This window comes from Pan paniscus, chromosome 10 (genome assembly GCF_029289425.2).
Source record: "Pan paniscus chromosome 10, NHGRI_mPanPan1-v2.0_pri, whole genome shotgun sequence".
In the NCBI taxonomy this organism is placed as follows: domain Eukaryota; kingdom Metazoa; phylum Chordata; class Mammalia; order Primates; family Hominidae; genus Pan; species Pan paniscus.
Genome location: NC_073259.2, coordinates 119,087,190 through 119,109,312, shown reverse-complemented (window position 1 = coordinate 119,109,312; position 22,123 = coordinate 119,087,190). Strand labels below are relative to the sequence as shown.

The following is a 22,123-nucleotide window of genomic DNA, read 5'->3' as shown; positions in this document are numbered from 1 at the left end:
ATGCATGGAGGAAGGGATTTTTGTTGGATGCACAAATATGTGGATGGGTGGATGAGAAGGTTGCTGGGTGGCTAAGTGGATCAATGGATAGATGAATGGGTGGGTGGATGGGTGGAGGAATTCGTGGATGGATGAATTCATGGATGGATGGATGAATTCATGAATGGATGGATGGAAGGATTCATGGATGGATAGATGGATGGATTCATGGATGGATGGATGAGTGAAGAGATGGATGGATAGTTAAGATCAGTAAGAAATGGGGAAGTACAGCTGGATAAAGTGTTAGGTGGATGGATACAGTGGATGAGAGAGCAGATTTATGAATGAGTAGATAAGACAATGTTGGGTGGGTGGTGGATGAGTGGATGATGGATGATAAAGAGGTGATCCCCCAACCCCTGCTACTTCCAGTCCACAGGTGCTCACAGATTAGACAAAACTAAAAGGTGAAAAAGTTCTCTTTATTCCATACTCCAGCCCACATCCCCTGCAGTCCCCCAGGTAGACATTCAACCTCTCTTACACCTAACAGCATCCCCATATATGAAAGTCAGCACACGACCCCCTGGGACAGAACACCTGCATGTGGCCCAGGCTCTACAGCCACGCCGTCTTAGTCACCTCATCTTTTTATGGCCTTTCCTAACAAGTGGCACCTGGAAACACACTGGTAATAATGCCCACAGAGACCATTGGGCAAAGGGCCCTTCTCAGAACATAACCCAATCCCCCATGACCCTCCTTGCACCAGTTCTATGTCCAGGAGAGGAGAAGGCGCCCCTTGCCCACTGCATGCCTGCCGCTAAAAGCCTACAAATCCACACCAGCTGGCCACTCACACAGAAAACCAGCCATACCCTTACCAAGGAAGCACAGCTCCCACCTTGCTGGGGGTACCAGGCATGTTCCCATGGCAATCTCTCCACTCCCACAATGCTGTAGAGTGCTAGTCCTCGAAACGTTTGCGTGCCCAAAGGCTTCCCGCCACGAAGAACTCCTCTCTGGGCAGAGATGACAACATCCAGTTCATCACAGATGCTCTCCTTTGCCTATTTTCCAAACGTCCCCTCCCTCCCTTCAATGTTTCCTATCAGGCTGAACCCAGCGGGAGCCAAACATAAATTGGATCTCGTTTCTCCCGTTTTAGACTCTCAGTATCTTCCCACTTCCATGATAATAGAATTCAAAGGAATCCAGCCACTACCGTGGTCTAAAAGGGCCTGCGTGAGCAGTAACCACCTCCCCCTGTGACTTCTCTCCCTCCCCTCTTCTCCCCTCTCTAGCCTCACTGGCCTCCTTTTGGTTCCAGGACTTTCCAAGCTGAGTCCCACCTCAGGGCCTTTGCACAGGCTCCTCCTGGAGCTGTGAGCTCCCCTGCCTGAACTGTGCCTGCACAGCTCCTCTTCATGGTTCAGGTCTCAGCCTAAATGTCACCTACCCAGTGTGGGCCTCCATCATCACCCTAAATAAACAGGCGGCCCCTCCATGTGATTTCAGTGCTCTTTCCTCCATTCTTTCTATTTCTGTCATTACACATTTATTTGTTTAGCTTGCCCTTCCACACCCAGCAGCTGGCATTGTGCAGGGCCTATAGCACGTGCTCAAGAAATACCTGCTATTTGATGGATGAATGTCAGATTCAGAGCAAAGACTCTGGCCGGACTGTCTGGGTTGGAGTCTTGTGTGACCTTGGGCTAGTAAATGAACCTCCCTGGGCCTCAGTAGCCTCAGCTGCAAAATAGGGTGACACCAGAGCCTGCCCCAAGGGATGCTGGGAGGATTCAATGAAAGAACAAAGGTCAGGGACCATTCTCCAGCCCTAGCCCCAGCCCCAAGTCCTTGCTTCTTGGAGTCAGAGCAATGAGTATAAGGTCTGCCATGGAAAGAAAGAGCTTATAAGGTAAAAACGCGAACTGTAGAGTGTGGCTGGTACAGCCACAGAAAGGAGGGCTGGACTTGGCTTTAAAAAAAAAATCTAAAAAACTTTTTAAATAAAGGCTACAAGTCTATCTCCTTCCTTCTTTATCAACGACACGATTTATTGACCGGGGAGGCCATATTGACTAAATAAATCTTGATAATGACCACGGCAGCAATCAATACCTGCTTATTATCAGCCCCAGCCGAGAATTCCATCTCGCGGAATGCAGGCCGGACGACAGGGCGCGCCACGCGGCTCCGGGACCCAGCGGGGGCCGGGGATGGATGGCCGGGTGGTGCTCATTCTCCAGGCTGGGAGACACGCTGGGAACCGGGAGCTTTCTCTCACCTTCCCCCGACCCATGCTTCTCAGGCTTTGGGGCCCAAATCCATTTCCATGAGTTGACAGTGGCAAGGTATCTTCAGAGGTTTTTAAAAAGAACAGCAAGGGGCCGGGCGTGGTGGCTCACGCCTGCAATCCCAGCACTGTGGGAGGCCGAGGCAGGCAGATCACATGAGGTCATGAATTCAAGACCAGCCTGGCCAACGTGGTGAAACCCCGTCTCTACTGAAAATACAAAAATCAGCCAGGCGTGGTGGCACACGCTTGTAATCCCAGCTACTTGGGAGGCTGAGGCAGGCGAATTGCTTGAACCTGGGAGGCAGAGGTTGCAGTAAGCCGAGATTGCGCCACTGCACTCCAGCCTGGGCGACAGAGCCAGACTCTGTCTCAAAAACAAATAAATAAAAATAAAGCATAAAGAGAAAAATACTGACATAGTGATTGTAGATGGGGGGACCTCGGCAGTGGCGTGAGACAGCCATCAGTCCTGGGAGGGGCACCTTTGGCCATTAGTGAGTCCAGAGCAGGAACACGGGTGGCCAACAGCCCTGGGTCTTGGGTTCAAGTCCAGGCTGGGCCGCTTCCTGGCAATGTAGCCAGGGACTGAGCCTTCTGTGCCTCACTCTGTTCATCTGTGAAATGGGAATGGTCATAGTTTTCCCTTCATAAAGTTGCTGTGGGAATTAAAAATAAGACAATACAAAGGGCTGTGAACACTGGCTGGCATGGCAGTAAGAGTGCAGGCGCCATTTGTTAAAGAAATCCCAGGCCTGCACTGGTCTCTCCGCAAGCTGTCTTCTGACCCACAAAGCCAGGCCCAGCCTTGCTAAGCCCTGCCAAGCGGCATGCAGGGAGGCCTGACCTCCTGTCCCAAGCTTCTCTGCAAAGAGCCAGCGCACCTGGCTGCTGGCTGCTGGCTCCGGGTGGGCCGGGCTGGGAGGAAGACCCAGGTTAGATTCCTGTCCTTTCAGGGTGTGGTGGGGGTTCCTGCACCTGGCTGGAGTTCAGGTGAGCTTCTCTCATCTGATACCTGAGCAGCTAATACTGCAAACGAATCTCTAGGCTCCACCCAGGTTTGGGCACCACTGAGCTGAGCAGTGAGGGCCTGGAGGTGAATGACAAACAACAATGATGGCAATAATAATAAAGGTAATACTAGTCACTCTTGTTTACTGGGGAATGATGGTGTCCCAAATGTGTGTTATGGGCTCTGCATCAAATCAAGTCTTCTCAATGTCCCTATGAGGTAGGGGCTGTGTTTCAGTCCCATTTTACAGATGAGGAAGCTGAGGCTTACAAAACTGGGGAGCTGCCGAAAGCCTCTCAGTGAGGAAGTGGCAAGACCGGGGTCTGAAGCAAGATCTGACTGCTCCGAGCCCAGCTCCCATCATTGCAGGTGCAGCTCCCAAGGCAACTGAAATTCAACAGGAAATGCCCTCCCATTTTAAGAAAGATAATAATAACAATTGCTAATAAAGATAATAAATAGCAATAATAATCACCATTAGGAAAGGCTCACAACATGCCCAGCCCTAGGCCAAGTGTCTATATGGAGCTGTCACTTTCTACTTCTCACGATCCTTGAAGAAAAGTAGTTCTACCTCCAAATGATTATGAAGTAGAAGCTTTATGAGGGCAGGACTTGGTCTGTTTTGTTCTGTGCTACACTTCCAACACCTCAGGCAGCTTGGGACACATAGCTGGGGCTGAATAATGCTCATCAAATGAATAAATGACCTGTCTCAACAAACCAGGGATGCTCCATTCTAGATAGAAAAACTGGGGCCCAGCCAAAGAAGGAAAGATGGGTCTCCCCCCGATTATAAACGAGGGGTCCCTGCGCATGGTGGGAAAGAAAGCCCCTCAACCCTGGGATCACTGTGCAGAGACCCAGGCTGCTTTCTCATGCCTGCTGGGATGATCCAGTGGGCCCGGGAATCAGTGTCAGGAATGTCACCCGGGTCCGAGGACATTAACTGGCTGTCTTGTGTCCTGGATGACAGCCATCTCACAGGCTGTAGGGATGCTTTCAGCTCTCTATGGCTGAGGCCACCAAATCATCGCTTATGGCCTGCAGCCTTCCAGCAATTAATAAATAGATATACTAATTAGATGGGAGCTGCCTCCCAGGTTGGAATTGAGGTCACCCTAAGGCGAGACTGATGGAGCTAAAGGTAAACAAACCCTCATTCGCCACAGGCCTGAGGCCGGTGCCCAATTCCCAGCAACTTTCAAGAGCCAGTGAGGGGTGAAGCAGCCAAGGGTCCCCCAAGACTGCCCCTCAAGGTGAAGTCGAGGGGCAACTGCCCCCTACCTCATCCCTCCTGTGGATTCAGCCACCCCATCAATCAAATATTTATTGAGCACTTACTATGTCCCTGCCCTCCCCAGAGAGGGAGGCAGACAGTAAACAAACGAACAAATAAATACACAAATAAATATTATCACATCAGGTGAGGCAGAGTGAGGAGAGGGGAGCTGATTTGGAAAGAGAAGTCAAGGAGGACTTCTCTGAGGAGGTGGTATGCAAGCAAAGGACCGAACTAACTGAAGGGAGGTGTTTGGAAATTGTCTCAGAGAGAGGGAACAGTAAGTGCCAAAACCCTGAAGCTGGGACCTGCTTGGCTTGTTTGAGGCTCAGCAAGGAGGCCACAGGGGCTTGAATAAAGAGGGGGAGAATGACAGGGGATGGGAGGGGGATAGGATGAGGGGATCCTAAAACCTGAGGGCAAGTAAGGACAGGCAACCAGGAAAGAGACAGTGCTGGGAGTGACAGCTCCCCAGCCTCCCCCAAGACATGACAGCGACCTCAACGGAGCGTCTCCTACACCCTGAGAGCCTTATGCAGATGTCCCAATCCCATTTCTTCTTTCCTGTGGGACAAGAAACAGACTTGAAGGCAGGGTTATATGGCAAAGAGATTTGTAAGGGTCAACGCCTGCACCTGCCGGAGGGAGCCAGTGTGAAGGAGAGAGGACAGGACAGGAGGAAGGTTGTTTGGTTGACGGAAGCTCCTAGACTACCATGGAGTTAGCAGAGGGGTCCCGTGTGTCCCAGGTACGAGTCTGTGCCAGAATTTCTGCTGCACTCTGCCCCTGGCTGGGCCAGCTATGGGATGGATTTCCAGTGCAGCACGGGTCCTATCACGCTCCCTGAAGTCGAAGATGGGCAAGATGCATTCTCATGGAATGCCCTTTCTCCTACTACCATTTCTGTCTCGTGAGTATGTACAGGGCAACTAGGATTCAAATCCTAGCTCTACTTCTTTCTTCCTAGATATGTGTCCTTGGGCAAGTTATTTCCCCTTTCAGAGGCATAGTCTTCTCATCTGGAAGATGGGTGTAGCAATGGTACCTCCCGGAGTGCTGGGATTACAGGCGTGAGCCACCGCGCCTGGCTAATTCTTGTATTTTTAGTAGGGAAGGGGTTTCACCATGTTGGCCACGCTGGTCTCAAATGCCTGACCTCAAATTATCTGCCCGCCTCATCCTCCCAAAGTGCTGGGATTACAGGCATGAGCCACCGCACCCGGCCACCATGCAGTGTCGTATTACATCCTCCATCCCTACTCCTCATTGGCAGGTGGCAAAAGTGAGAATGAGACAGGCCCAGTAACCTGCTCAGAATCTTCTCCCGGCCATACTGCTTTCTTCAGTTCCTTGGAGGCACAATTCTTCCACCCTTCTCGGGGTCTCCGCAAATGCTGTTCCCTCTTCTGAGATGCTTTTCTCTAACCTTGTCCTTGAGATCTCAACAGAAGGGTCATTTCTTCCAGGAAGCATCCCCCGAGGTCCAGACCCAGGCAATTCCTTTGCCATATGCTGTCTCGGAATCTACTCCCCTTGCCCGTCTGTGAAATGGCATGTGCATCCACTCGTCCCATGGCCTGTGGGCTCTGAGAGAGCTGGCACCTTGCCTTCCTTGCTTACTATATCATCTTTAATATGTAATTATTAGTTATTGTATTTGTTTTTTATATATAATTATTTACACCATAAGTGGTGAATGTACAGTTCTGGAGTGAAGGATAACAGCAATTATTATTTACTTTAACATTATATCATGTTTCAATGTGCTCGGCATGGATCTCAGCGCTTCATATGCATTAACTCACTTAATCCTCAAAACAGGCTGGGCACGGTGGCTCACACCTGTAATCCCAGCACTTTGAGAGGTTGAGTTGGGAGAATCACTTGAGCTTAGGAGTTCGAGACTAGCCTGGGTGGCATGGTGAGACCTCCACTTCTACGTTAAAAAAAAAAAAAAAAAAAAAGCCGGGCGTCGTGGCGGTGCACCTATAATCCCAGCTACTTGGGAGGCTGAGGTGGGAGGATCATCTGAGCCTAGAAGGTTGAGGCTGCAGTGAGCCCTGATGGCACCATTGCACTCCAGCCTGGGTGGCAGACTGAGACCCCGTCTCAAAAAAATAATAATAAAAGTCCTCACAACAATTCTTAAGGAGGTGGCTACTACTATTATCCCCATTTTATATATGAGAAAAGTGAGGCTCAGAAAGGTTAAGTGACTCATCCAAGGTCACACAGCTGGTAAGTGGCAGAGCTGGGATTTGAACCGAGGCCTCCTGGCTCCAGAGTCCAGGTAGTCTTTGGGGGTGGAGGGTGTAGGGCTTGATTCCGCAGCTCACACCACATCCCCTGGGACACCCGCACCCACAGACACTCGTAGCAGATGACAGACACTCACAGGCGTCTGTAGCAGCAAGGCCTAGGAGTGATGGCCCCACTCAGGGAAATCTGCCCTGGACTGGCGGCCCCTGTGACCCCTGTGGTCTCCGGATCCGCAGCACCCACAGTCCACACCGGCGGCTGGGCAAGTCAATCGACCATAATGGTTCCCCGGGAGCCATTTACCTCGTCCAGCTTGAGCGACGGCGGCTCACAGAGTCTTAAGCACCGTTGGGCCCCCCAGCGTCTCTGGGCAGACGACCAGCTCAGGCCAAAGAGGCCGAAGGATTGATTTCTTTCTTTCTTTGTTTTTAATGACAAATGCATATCCTGGAACTGCTGTTTCATTGGGCTGAACTGAAGACTGGCAGAGGCTGGGGTGTGCTCCGGAGGGGTTTCGGGGGACAGCCACAGGCCCACTTTTGGGGGTGTGGGCTCCTGGGAAGAAGCAGAGACAGCAGGCTCTGAACCCTACTAACCAGGTATCTTCATGCGTTGGTCAGGAGCCTTTCATTTGTTCTGGAAATGCAGCCTCTTCTGGAACTAGGCACTGGGAAGGTGCGGCCTGTGGCCTTGAACTACAGAGAAGACCCTCCTCAGGACCCCGACAGCTGGCCTGACCCACTGAGGACCCCTGGCACAGGGCCCTGGCACTGGGTGTTCCCTCTGCCTGGAAATGTCCCTCCCAGGTCTCCACTCCCCTTCTCCATTGGACCTGCCTACAGTGGCCAGAGCTCCTGATTTTCAGGGGACACTGGTCACCTAGATTTCTTAGGTAAATCTCTTGTGTTTTAAATGCTGACAACTTACACAAAAGTGTTTTTAAATATCTCACTAATCTAGACAGACACATCCATGGGCCAGACATAGCTCCCCGTCTGCAATTTCTGTGGTCAGAGCTCCCAAAATATAAGATACTACATATAATATTAGTACAATACTAATATAGTAACCCCAATGGAGTAAGAGAGAAGAGAAAACTTGCTCAGAAATCTCTAAAACAGCCTGCAAGGCCAGCAAGTTCCAGCCGCTGCTGTTTATTTGGTTTTCTCCTCTCATACTCTAAAAATACCAATGACAATACGAAGTCACTCAGATTCACAGGGCAGCAACTGTGTGCCCCACACTGTGCTAAACACTTTCATGTTCAAAGTGGTTTGATCTTCCTGAACAACCTAGAAGGCGGAGACTATTATTAGTCCCATTTAAAGACAAAGAAAGTAAGGCTTGGAGAGGTTAAGTGACTCATCCAAGGTCACACAGCTAGTAGGTGATGGAGCCAGGATTTGAAGCCAGGCAGGGGCCTCTCACTGCTCTGACTCTTCATGCTTCTCTCTGGAGGGAAAGGGTCAAGAACAAGTTTTGGGAACTGAGTTTGATCCACTTTAATACTCTTAACTGAAAAGTTAAAATTTCAGCCATGCCACAGCCTACATATGACAGCCATGACATAGACCAGTAGACCCAGGGCAGGCAAACTACAGCTCTCAGGCCAAAACTGGCCCCCTGCCTGTTGGTATAAATAAAGTTTTATTGGAACACAGCCACGTCCATTCATTCTCATTGTGGCTGTTTCATGCTAATGGCAGAGTGGAGGCTTATGGTCCACGAAGCCCAGTGTATTATTATCCAACTCTATAGAAAAAGGTTGGCCCCATCTGATGGTAAACCTAGCATGTGTAGAGAGAGACCATAACCTGAGAGGGTTCTATGGTCAAAACCCTCTGGGGTGTCCTTAGCAATATGGGAGCACATCTGCATATTACAGTGGGGAAACAGTGGTGGAAGCTTCTTTAGTTTTCTTTAGGCTGAGTGGTCACGACATTTGGGCTCAGAATGAAAGAAATGAAGGAGCCAACCACAGGGAGATGGGAGGAAAAGGGTCGCAGGCAGAGGAAAGCATACATGCAAAGGCCCTGAGGTGGGGATGTGCTTGATGTGTTTGTGGGACAAAGAGAAGGCCGCTGCAGGACAGTGGTTGGAGAGGGAGCCAGAGAGATTGAGAGAATGGGGCAGATCCTGGGGGATCTGTCAGGGGAAAGGAATTTGAATTTTAATCTAAACATGATAGGAGTATCTTTTTTTCCGTTTCTTTTTTAAACAGGGTCTTGCTCAGTTGCTCAGGCTGGAGTGCAATGGTATGATCATAGCTCAGTGCAGCCTCCACCTCCTGGGCTCAAGCAATCCTCCCACCTCAGCCTCCTGAATATCTGGGACTGCAGGCAGGTGCCACCATGTCCAGCTAATTTTTTTATTTTTTGTAGAGAAGGAGTATCACTATGTTGCCCAGGCTGGTCTCAAACTCCTGGCCTCAAGCAATCCTCCCGCCTCAGCCTGCCAAAGTGCTGGGATTATAGGCATGAGCCACCTCGCCTGGGCCATGATAGGAATATAATGTCTACATCCTCCAAAACACTACAAGCCATTTTGGTGAAGGGCTCATTGAGGCTTAGAAACCAAATAACTCCATCCTAGACATAATTTTTTGTTTCAAAAATATTGCTTAAAAGGTCAATAGCCCCACCACCATGACCATGATGGAGAAAGAAGGGGAGGGGCCCAAGGTCATCAAACTTGTAATCCCAGCACTTTAAGAGGCCGAGGCTGGTGGATCATTTGAGGTCAGGACTTCAAGACCAGCCTGGTCAACACTGCAAAACCCCGTCTCTACTAAAAATACAAAAATTAGCCAGGCGTGGTGGCGTGCGCCTATAGTTCCAACTACTTGGGAATCACGTGAACCCGGGAGGCGGAGGTTGCAGTGAGCTGAGATTGCACCACTGCACTCCAGCCTGGGTGGCAGAGCGAGACTCCATCTTGAAAAAACAAAAAAGAAGAAGACAATGCACTTAAGTGACCCACAAAGGTGTCAGCATCCTTCACCTTTACAATAACTCGTACAGCAAAGTTGGGCACAGCCAGCTGACTTCAAGGGTTAAGAAGCAGGAGACTTGGGATGTGGGATGATTCACCCAGGAACACTAAAGGCCACACAGAATACAGTTCTTGGGGTCCTTCCCCCCTGCCAACCTCTACCATCCCTGACACCCTCCAGTATATGACACCATCATAAATAACGAGCACCCCCGGAGGAAAAATATCAAACAGAAGATGGGACCCTGAATCCCAAGGCCAGGAACAAAGGCAGGTCACCACCTGAGTCCCCTTCCAATGCTTCACCTCTGCCAGGCCCGGCCTTTGAATTAGATAGCCAGGAAGCCACCGGAAATTCAGCCCTTTCAGAAGCAGCACAGAAAACCACAGTTTCTGGGCAGCCTTGTCTACCATCATCCAGGACCATATATTTAGCACCAGCCAAGGTGCTCACGTTTGAAATCCCATCTGCCGGAAGAAAGGTTACCACGACAGAATGTCAAGTTCGAAGATAGAATCCTCTTTTTAACAGGAGAGTTTAAAAAAAAAAAAATAAAGAAAAAAGTAAAAGAAAGAAAAGCCACCACCACCATCAGAAAAGCTGTTCCCTCTGGTCAAAATAGCACCGTGCTCATCTGAAATAACCCACCGAGACACTTATTTGCTTCTTTTAGCTGGTCCGTGGTTTCTCCATTTTCTACAGTGAATTCAAGTATTAATAAAAGAAATTTCAAGACCCCCAACAGCAAAACCAGTGAGGGACGAGATGTTGCTTGTTTTTTCTTCTAGCATTCAAAGAGAGAGCCCGTTTTTGAGAAGCAATCTCTGTCAAGTTGAGAAACTACAATTTTGGGATACCCAGAAAAGGCTGCTGGGTTCTTTAAATAAATTCTCAACACCTGTTTCTAGCTCTTTCTGCAGAAAAGGGCCACAGGGTGTGGGTTCTACGGACTTGGAGAGGCAGAGGGAATGGGGTCACCCACTGGCTGGAGTTAGAAGAGAGTCCAAGGGTTTGTCTTATTCTCAGAGCTGTCTTCACCTAATGCCAACCCCTCTCAGGGGGCTGAGCCATGCCAAGCTCTGCGGGCTCACGCTCCCCACCTCGGCTGCAATTGGACCTCGGCAGCAATTCTATTATGGTGAAGTTTCCAAAGTTAGGATTCCGCCAACAGGGCTGATAGCTTATTTACTGCTGTCATCTATAGAAAGAGGAATTTTGACACATTGTTAAATGATAGCACATTTAGATAAGTCAAGCTGTCAGAGGCTCTAATGGATGTCTAAACTCTCTGTGGCTGATATGTAAAATTTATGCACTTCAGAATATCATAAGGTTATAATATTTTAATCACATCCCTGCTCTTTTCTAAACTTTGAGCAGGGGAAAATATTCCATCAAGCACCATCTTGCTCTCCTGCGCCAGGAGATTGAGTGTTCCCGGAAGTTTCTCCAAACTCCTTGGAAAAGTCCGGCCTCTCTTTGCTTATCCTGTTGATCTTTCTCCCAACTGCTGACACCCGAAGCAGAATTTGCCCCTTCCTCCCAAATTAGTACTATGTAATCCTATTGGCCAAGCTCCTTTCTCCCCAGAAACACAGATGGGCATTTGGACCGAGGACCCTCATTTGGACTGGGTGCCCCCCAGCTCATTGTTAGCTCAATTAACCCTCTTTGGAGTCAGGGAAGACAGCATGGGAGACTGGACCCAGAGCATGGTAAAAAAAAAGTAGAAAGTTAAGCAGAAAAAGAAAATCATAAAGGTTTGAATCCGGTTACGACGATTATACACAGAAAAGCTATAAAAAAATACTGCATTAGTAATGTTCACCATAAAGCAATCTTATAACCAAATGAAATATGCCTAGCATTATCTTTGGATGGAATTTTATTTCTTCTCGTTTCCTGAGCTGCTAGCAGCAAAGGCAAAAAAGAAGCAAAGACGGGGGGAGGTAGTTTCAGGAGTGCCGGAGTAGGGTGGCACATGTCAGATCACCTTTACCATCGGCCCAAAGTCATTAAGGTTGTTGACTGACTTCCAGCCTAGGAAAACAGCCCTGCTGTGTACAGAGACGGCGCTGGAAGGAATAATAACTGGAACGCTTCCATTTTTGAAAAATATACGTTTCCGGAGGGCTGGACGCCGGGCTGGTACAAGGTCACCTTTCTTGCCAGGATCGGTATGGCGTCAGCGACGTGGTATGGCCTGGGGACACGGGGCCGCCCATGTTGCCTCGGCCACTTTAATGCTCAGCAACCACGCTGCGAGAAACCATTCAACCTGAACAGCCAGGAATGAAAGCCACGCACCTCCTCACATCACAGGCAGCTCAGCCTCGGGACGCGGGACCACGGCTCTCCGGCTGCCTGGGGCTGGGCACGGGGACCTGCCTCTCCTACCTGGATCTCAGAAAAAGCCGGCAGAAGTTCTCCTTTCTGGCTATCTCCCCTATAAGAGGAAAGTAGGGGAGGGGGAAAAAATGAAAATAAAATTGTGTCGTAGGAGTCACTGGCATTATGTACAAGAGAGGATCCCAGGCCAAAGTGCTTAGGCTCCTAATCCACTTCCAACAAAAATGCCATCAGTGAGGATATGGGGTGAGGTGGGGGTGGGTGGCTGCGGGCCTGTTGGCCAGGGGACCAGCTGAAGATTTCAGGCTGGGGGTGGGGAACGCGGCAGATGGAGGGCCAAAATGTTTGCACGCGGCCACGGCTGCCACGTTTATTTCTCTGCTTTCTAGAAGTGTGCTGCCTTGCAAACTCCCACAGGGACACCCCCTCCACTTAATATCGATGTAAATGAGTTTACCCCCCTTTCCTGAGAGCCTTCTCCTGTGTGCCAGACACACTAGCCATTGTTTTAACGAACAACACCCCCCTTCACATATACACCCTGTAGGCTGGGAGGTCTGGGTCCTATCTCCCCATCACCTGAACAAACCCCTCCACCACCCCCTACCTTTATCCTTTCCAGTTCAAATTTGCTTTCCATCTATGCATCTTCTAAAACCCTAACAAAGGGTTCCCAGATTAATGGGCGTCCAGCTGGAATCAAGATTTGGGTGACCTCAAACGTTCCACAAAAGACCCCTTGGGTAGAAGACTGAAGACAGTGAGGTTCCAACCACCCTAGCTCAGACATTAACCCCCCGGGAGCCGCACCCTCCCCTCAGCACCCAGCCCCTGCCTCTCCCCGGGCTGCAGCCCGAGTTCCCCGGATTGAAAACGAGTTATCTAATGAAAATTGTGTTAACTGACATTCCGGCCGACCGGGAGCAAATACCAGCGCTGTAAATCTCGCCGCGGAAATTTTCTCCAGCCCAGAATAACAATAGGACCCTGCAAAGGGCTTTCGCCAGCCCTTCTGGTTCCTCTCCTCTTGTGTGCCACGTTCTTGTCATTCCTTATGTTACAGAACATCAATCATAAATAAAGACGCTGTCCCCCAGCCGTGCCCGGGTCTCATTTACAAACATTAGCAGGGAATACGATTACCATTGGCCTTCGTGCCAAGCCCAATGTGGCTGCCCAATTCTCTCTCTCTCTTTCTCTCTCTCTCTCTCTCTGCCTCCATAACCCCCACTCTTCCAGAAAGGCCACTTTAGCATCATTTAAGCCGGCAGGCACAGCTCGCAGCCCTGCCCGTCTCAGTTGGCCACCAAACTGTAGCCCCAACTCGAGTGCGGACCCGGAATTGCAAGGCACTCGGCAGTTATTAACTGCATGCCTCAGTGCCCCGATTTTCTCCCCAGCTCAATGGCTTTGGGGGAGGGGGAGAGCGAGGAGTGGGGCGTTCGGAAGGACGGGGACTGGGAAGCGGCCAGGACGGGGAGAAGGCGCGGGTGCTGGAACCACTTATCAGAAGAAACTTAACGAGATTTGCCGGCGGATTAAAAAAAAAAAAAAAGTGGGTCCCTTTTTATCTCCAGACTGATGATCTCGCGTCTTCCGCGAATGTCACGGTCAAGGCAGGATGCTCTAACCGCCCTGTTATCGGCACCATTTTCCCGCCCCTGATCCCCGCCGCACCCGCCGAGACTTTGCGAGACTCCAAGGCTGGGGGGCCTTGCCAGGCGCGTCCGGGGCACTCCGGGAAAGAACAGAGGCCGGAGCCGCGCCTCCACGGTGCGTTCTCTGAGATTCCACCTCCCAGCCCCGGCTCCTAGGGGGTCCGCAGAGAACACCTCCAAATCTAGGGGAGGCACACAGACTCCCACAAAGGGAGGATGGGGAGAAAGTGATGGGGTTTCGAAGAGTCGCCCTAGGGAAGGAGAGAGAAAGAGCAGGGAAGAGAGGAAAGAAACAGAAGAAAAGCAGAGACGGGAGAGAGGAGACGAGGGGAGCAGCGGGGAGAAACGCAGGAGGCAGAACAAGCGAGGAAATCTCTCATTTAAAGTTCCCTCGGGCCCGAGGGCTGGGAGTCACCTGCTCTGCGCCGCTCCCGGCTCTCCACCGCCCTGGAGGCAGGAGCGCAAACTTGCGAGCGCCGGGGCCCACCTCCACCGCCCGTCTGCATCTAGACTTGGGAAGGGGATGGAAGGGGGGGGGGGAAGGCAAGAAGCAAGACGAACCCCAAGACCCCGGCCCGAGGAGAAGAGGTCTGCCGGCGCGGGCGGCCAGTCCGGCGGCGGCGGCTCTGGCGGCGGCGGCGGCGGCCCCCGGGTGGCGGCGCGTCCGGGCTGCGCAGCCAGGCGGGCGGCGAAGGCTGAGGTGCCGGCGAGCGGCGGGGCGCGGAGCCGCCTCCTCGCCAACCCCGGCTCCCTCCTCCTCTCTCCTCCTCCTCCTCCCTGCCCGCCAGCTCCCTCCCTCCCTCGCCGGAGCCCTAGCCGGGTGCGGACTGGCAAGCGGCGCGCTCCGCGGCCTCCCCGGGCGCCGCGAAGTTGGGAGGCGCGCAAAGTGCGGCTCAGGGGGGACCGCCGGGGGGTCCCGCCAGCAGCCCCCTGCCCGGGGCCGCAGCCCCTGCCTTCCCCGCTCCTCGCCCGGCCGCCTGGCCGCTCGGCCGCTCCGCCGACCGAGGGCTCACTAGCGCTTCTCCATGGTCGCGGCAGCTAATCGATGACTGAACCGAACAAAGAGCAGCGGCGAGATCAATTCCTAATACCTATCGATGGGCAGCGGGCGGCCGAGCCCCGGCGAGCCCCGGCAGCCGCCGCCCGCCGCCCCAGGGCGTCCGCCTGCCCGCCCGGGGACCTCCCCAATGCGCCCAGGGCGCGCCCGGGGGCTCCCCACGGCCGCGCGGCAGGCGCTGCCCGCACTAACCTGGAGTCGCCGTAGATCAAATCGCTTCCAATATTGAAACATCGATCCCACATTGGCGGCCATCTTGGGGGCTATCGAGACGCGCACACACAAGAGTTTGGCTTTTCTCAATGGCTGCACTCAATATCCGGGCTGGACTCCCCCCAGCCCCGGGGCCGCCGCCGGCCGCCCGGGCCCTGAGCGCCGCGGCCCGGGGCCCCTCGGGCGCCCTCCGGCCTCCTGCCACCCGCTGCCCCTCGCCGCCGCCGCGCCGCCGCCGCCGCCGCCGCCAACGGGCCCGGGAGCCGTGCGCCCCCCCGACCCCCGGAGGGCGCGGGCGGAGCGCGCCGGGGGGGGAGCTCGGCGCCCGCCCGGGGGAGGCAGCCGGGGATGGGGTGGGAGGGGAGGGGTAGGGGGGAGGCAGCCTCTCCGAGAGGCGCCGGCGCCGCCGCTGCCCTGCCTGCCGCCGGCTCCCGGGCCCGCGGAGCGCTCGCTGCATCTCCCCCCCAAGTCCGGGGTCGGTGTGCCGCGCGATTGCACTTGACTTTGGCTTTTTGCAAACTTATCAATACTGACGTAACGTGCTGATCAATGCAAAGGGAAGTTTGGGAGGGGGCGCTGCGGGAGGCGGGCGCGCGGGGCGCCTACCCCCGCTTGCACCTGTCTACCCCCAGCTCCCGGCATTGCACACTTAAAAAAAAGTTAATAGTTTGAAATGCATTTTTTTTTCTTTTGCAATCGGAGCACACACAACACGTGCCTCGGGCTGCCGCCGCTCCTCCGCCAGACATGCCTGGGATCCGAGGGTTGCAGCCAGCACTTGGGGCTGCGTAGACGCGCCGGCCGGAGGGAGGGTGGGAGCCGCCCGGGGGCGCCACTGAGTCGTGGGAAATGTCACCACCGCCGCCCACAGTTTCCGCGCCATTATATTATTATTATTGGCGGGGAGGGGGCTTCGTCTGAGTAGTAGCTCAGGGTTCTTTACGGGCGGGGGCCGAGGGCGGGGCCTCAGGTCCTTTGGAATAGGGATTTCTGTTGTTATTATTTGGGGGGTCTTTAACCCAATTATAGGGACTCCCCCGCAGCTTTGCAAGGTGAAACCCTTTTACTGTGATGATGATTATTGGAGGTTTTGTTATTATTTGGTTCTGAACCAAACTTCTGGAGGGCCTTTTCCCCCAGTGGGCTTGTTTTATTGTTATGACTGTTGAGGGTGCCCTACCCCTGCTGTGGGGGCTCCGGATCCTTAAAAACCTCGGAGGTTTCTGCTGTTGTTATCATCATTATTATCTGGGGCTCCGTTCTTTGCAACATGACATTCCTTTATTGTGATTGTCTTTGGGGAGAGGGTCTTTAGCATGGCTAGAGGGAGGTTCCGGTCCTTTGCAATTCTTCGGACTCTTGACAACAACCGGGGTGACTGGATTTCTTGTTTTACATTTTTCTGTCTGCTTTTTTGTTTTGTTTTTTTTTGTTTGTTTTTGCCTCTGTGCAAGCTCGAGGTCCTCTGTTTCCACCTCCCCTGGAGGTGAGATGTCACCTCCAGGGGAACTCATACTCCCAGCCCCCTCCATCACCAACCCCCTTGCCTATCCCTGCCACCACCCTTAAAGGTGAGGTCACCCTTCCTCTCTGGCTTATTCCCCTGACACATAGCACTGCACCCTCTTCCCCACTCAAAAAAAGGGGACATGTTTTTCCTTTTTCTCTGATCAAAAGATTTGCTTTTATGGACAGCAAATGGAAATTATATTCTTTTTATGACCCAGCTTAGACTTCTGACATCACTCTTGGTCTGGGACAATAGATCAATACAGTGGGTTATAAAAAAGATAAAGTTTAGAAGAGTTATAAAGAAGAGAGAATCATGATGGATATTTTTGATGATTTTCCAATATTTGTGTCTCAGAGCACGTGCTTTGAGGCAATTAAAGTTTTTAATGTAATGTAAATAATTGTTTCATAAATGCTTCGGAAGAAGGTGTGATCTTTCTGAGCAATCATTTGAGCTGTTTAAAAAATGAAATGTGATTTAAACAAGGATACAGTATTTCTGTTTCCATCCCCATACATTTTCCATGAGGTCTGGGTAAATATATTAATACAGGAGTTGAAAGACGCGTAAGACCAAAAGTACTGCATTCACCGAGATGTAATGAATTAGGCCTAGTTAGCAATTCCGAGTGGCCTGTTTCCCTGCCAGATTAAATTGCACGTGATGTGTGGTTTATCTCAGCTCTCGATAACCTCAGGTTTAAATTACAGCTCTCATTCTGCAAAATGAATTTAGGGAAATTTCATAACTATCACATTACAATTTTTTAAATGGCTACATTTTTCTCCTGAGCATCTGTAAAGCTTGTGGCTTCCTTGTCTTTGGGTCTGCTTTTTAAAGTCCTACTAGAGTGAGTGTGAAACCCTTCCAAGCAATGTTTAACAAGCCAAGGGTTTGATGAAGAAAATTATTTTAAACTTATGTGTGATTTTGCAGGAACAGGACGCACTGACATCGTGTACCTCCTGATATGTTGTGCTTGAAGGACAGATCACTTCTGTGGTATTCCTGCCAAAGGGGTATAATCTAAATCTAATTGTGAAGAAATATCAGACAACCCCAAATGGAGGGGAAAATTCTACAAAATAAACAGCCTGTTCACTTCAAAAACATCAGTGGCACATGAAACACACAGAATAATGGAGGAACTATTTCCAATTAAAGGAAACTAAAGAGACTTGACAAGTGATTATAACGTACGATCCTGGATTTTCTTTTACTATAAAGTGGATGAATTAGAACCAATGACAAATTTAAAATAAAGTCAATAGATCAGATAATAGTGTTATATCGATGTTAATTTCCTGATTTTGACTATTATACTGTGGCTATGTAACAAAATATCCTTGTTTTTAGAGAACACACTGAAGTATTTAGGGATAAAGGGACAGACATCATGTCTCCAACTCTCAAGCAATGCAGATGAAAATAATATGTACCTATTTATTTATCTATATATGTCTACCTAGACACAGTGATAAAGCAATGTTGCAAAATGTTAACATTTGAAGATTCTAGGTGACCAGTACACAGAAATTCCTTCTACTTTCTTGGCAAGATTTCTAGGAATCTGAAAGTGCATTAAAAGAAAAAAATAGATAAATCTAGGTCTGACTTCGTTTCACCTGTTAGGGACTACTGGCTTCCAAATAAAAATTCGGCACAGGACTTTCTACTTTCCTGACTGAAGTAGGCTGCACCTTTGACCCAGCAGGAAATTGCCACAGCAAACATGCTTACCGACGAGCAGGGAGAAAATCCAATAATTCAGATTGTTTTAAGTCTGTGATATTTTTAAATGACTTAATGCAGTGGGTCTCTGAAGAATTCCAACAATTTTAATGGTAGAAACTTGTAGTCCCACAGAGGAATGGGTTGCTACATAAATACTGAATGATCGTGTCTTTCTGTCTGGGCTGAAACATATTAGCTTTGCCTAGTGGCTTATTGCTTTATTCACAAAATAAATTTCAGCCGTCTCTCCCCACCATATTCCAAGTGCATCGTGTGCCTGTGCTTATTAGATGTGGGGGCTTCTACTCCAAAGGCATCTGTAACCATCTCAGACTTAGCAATAATGAATTAAGCAGATAAGTGTTTACCCCCAAACAGAATTAGCTGGGGAAATATTATGGGTGGTCCTTAATGAAGGATAATAAGCCAGGAAATTCAGACTTTGTCAGCAGACAATGGCCTTAGATTTAAGAACTAAAGCACTAACGTTTTAAATATTTTTGTGAAAAGCTGTTTTTCATGTTCTTAGCACACCCTCTGCCACAAACACACACACACGTACATAGATAAGGCAAAAACTTAAACAGTTTCCAGATTAATTCCTGATTCCCAAAGACTCACACATCAAGATGAGTATTAAAAAATTACTGTAGAAAAGAAAGTACCTCCCCTCCCCCAGAGGAATCAGAGGGCAGCTTGGGGCAGCCTATCCTAACAGCAGAAGCAAGCAGAGAGCCGGGATCCTTTAGGAAATTCACTAACTGTGCAAGAATCCCGGGGAAGATAATGGCAGGTCCTTAGCCACATACATAATGATATGCGAAATCCCCAGGATCAAAGCTGAAACAAAAGAAAATGTCCTTCGGTAGCTCCGCGTTGCCCACTGCAGCTGCCAGGCAGGGAGAAAAACAACTACAGAATCTGAATTCATCTGAAAGTATTAAACAGCACTAGGAGTAAGGGATATGGGACTGTCTGGTGGACACCTGCAGGGTGTGTTCCTGGAGGCTGGCCCGTGGTTAGGTCCAGGATTCTGTGGCTAGAGTGACCTGCTACAAGGTCCAATCCTGGCACGATGCTGTCAACAACTGCCATTAGTAAACACCTCCTGGTTGTTGGATGCTTTATAAATAAACCACTAGCATAACACAGTGGCTAGGTGCATAGTGGTTAGGAGCCTAGAACATAGTGGTTAACAGCCATCTGGAGCCAGATTGTCTGGGTGTGAATTTCAACTCTGCCACTTACAAGCTCTGTGACCTTGGGCAAGTTATTTTACCTCTCTGTGCCTCATTTTCATCATGTATGCAATGGCGCTAATAATTGCGCCATTGCATACATGTGATGAGGATTAAATTAGTTAATCCATGTAAAGCACTGTGTAAACGTGCAGCATCTACTAGATCTCATTATTATTGGCCTCACAATGGACTGGGCAGGGATTGGTATTCCCATATTGCAGATGCAAAGACTGAGGCCTGGAGAGAAGTGGTTGGCTCATGGTCACATGGTTATAAAGGGGCAAAACCAGGGTTACTACCTGGGTTCACTCACAGCAAGTTGGAGCTCTTTGCACTTGAGGCTGTTCTGCCTTTCATGGAGGGGGAGAATGGCTGCAAAAGCAGATTCCCAGAAAGCAAAGGCTGCGGCCTGAGCCATGTGCCGATGCCCAGTGGCCAATGCTCCGTGGAGAGAAATAACACAAGAAGGACAGGCTCCCTTGACCTGATTCCCCTCCAATGCCAGGGACTAGTTAAATAAGCAATCTTGTATTCAAGCTGTGTTGGTCATTCTCCTTTTTCTCTTCTCTTGCACCATTCTCCACCTGCTCAGTGCCCAGGAAGCTGACCTCTGTGGACCACATCTCCCAGGCTTCCTTGCTGTCTGGCTTTCACTTGGGTTTGGCTAGTGGGAGGCCCTGGTAGGAAATAAGAAGGCAGGAGGAGAGAAGGTTGGGGTGCTCATTCCCCAGCTCCCTCCCTACTTTGCTGCCATTTTGGCTGTGACTGGGTCCTTCTACAGACGCAGTCCTTGTCAAGCTGTCCCTCTCCTGCTCTCACTGGGTCCCAGCAACTGCTCCCTCTTCCTCCTGCTTCAGGTCCGGGATGGAAATGGCTTTCCCCTGTTGCTGGCACCTGGTGGCCTCAACATTCCTCTGCCCACACCTCTGCAGATGGTCTCCTCATTTAAAAATCCCAGCCAAGGCTGGACACAGTGGCTCACACCTGTAATCCCAGCACTTTGGAAGGCCGAGGCAGATGAATCACTGGAGGTCAGGAGTTCAAGACCAGCCTGGCCAACATGGTAAAATCCTGTGTCTACTAAAAATATAAAAATTAGCTGGACGTGGTGGCAGGTACCTGTAAGCCCAGCTACTTGGGAGTCTAAGACAGGAGAATCACTTGAACCTGGGAAGTAGAGGTTGCAGTGAGCCGAGATCTCACCACTGCACTCCAGCCTGGGTGACAGAGCAAGACTCCATCTCAAAAAAAACAAAAAACAAAAAAATCCCAGCTGAGTGTCCCTGCTGGGGCCCTGACTGACCCCTACCACGGAACGCAATTCAATTGTTAAGAAAGTGAGGGCTATTTATATATGTTGAGGCATATATTTATATGTGTCTATGATATATGGTAAAGTAAACATAAGCAGGTTATAGAACAGCATTATGGAATAATCTCTTTCCTTAAAATGTGGTGCTTTGGGAAAAGTCAACAAAACTAGATATCAAATGGTTAACAGATGTTAGTTCTGGAAAATGGGCTTACAGGCCCTTATCATTTCTTTTTTGTCATTGTTGCTTTTGTTTGTTTGTTTGTTTTGAGGCAGAGTCTTGCTCTGTTGCCCAGCCTGGAGTGCAGTGGTGCAAACATAGTTCATTGCAGCCTCAACCTCCTGGGCTCAAGAGATCCTCCCACTTCAGCTCCCCAGGTAGCTGGGACTATAGGTGCACATCACCATGTCCAGCTAATTTTTTACTTTATGTAGAGATGGGGTCTCTCTGTGACCCCAGCCATGTTGCCCAGGAGGTCTCAAACTCCTGGACTCAAGTGACCCTCCCATCTCAGCCTCCCACAGTGCTGGGATTACAGCCATGAGCCACCATGCCCGGATAATTTCTACATCATCATTTTAAGCTTTTTTATGAGCACAAATTTATTTTTTCATCAGGAATCTTCATTTGGTTGTGGGAGGGGTGGGGGTCTCTTTCTTCCTGGGACCCTGACTCATACACATACCACATCCACCTGAGATGTCTATAAAAGAAGAGCTGACTGAATAGCGAGATTCCCTGTTCATGGGCTGGAAGAATTAACAGGATGATGTCATTTCTCCTCAAATTAATTCATACATTTAAGGCAATTCCAATGAAAACCTCAATAAGAGTTTTCATGAAACATGACAAGCCCATCTCAAAAATTCTTACAAAGATGCAAGGGTCAAGAACAGCTGAGGCAAGTTTGAGGAGTAACAAGATAGGAGAATCATTCCTATAAGAGAAGAAGACTTCTTATAAAGCTGTAATAACAGAGAGCAAGTAAGACACATTGACCCAGGGGACAAAATCAAAAGCCCAGAAACAGACTCATACAAATTTAGAACCAACACATGAGTAGATGGCAGAGCTGGCATAATAAACTAGTGGGGAAAGGATAGATTTCATTTTCAATATGATGCTGGACCAGCTGGCTACCCATATGGGAAAAATACAATTAGATCTCTACCTCACACCATACACCAAGATCAACCCCAGGTGGAGATGTCGGCACACC

At 50.0% G+C, this 22,123-nt stretch overlaps 1 protein-coding gene across 2 annotated transcripts in view; it reads right to left on the bottom strand.

Moving 5' to 3' along the window:
- The window catches only part of CUX2 (cut like homeobox 2), a 323,266-nt gene extending 307,966 nt beyond the window's left edge, over positions 1-15,300 (bottom strand). Inside the window, exon 1 of one of the 2 annotated variants that reach the window (XM_034934493.2) lies at positions 15,083-15,300. In XM_034934493.2, the coding sequence (XP_034790384.1) occupies positions 15,083-15,145 (63 nt within the window). In that variant the 5' untranslated portion in view covers positions 15,146-15,300. Of the gene's footprint in view, positions 1-14,394; positions 14,683-15,082 lie in introns of those variants that run through there. The other variant, XM_034934495.4, reaches the window with a different exon arrangement.
- Positions 15,301-22,123: the final 6,823 nt, after the last annotated feature.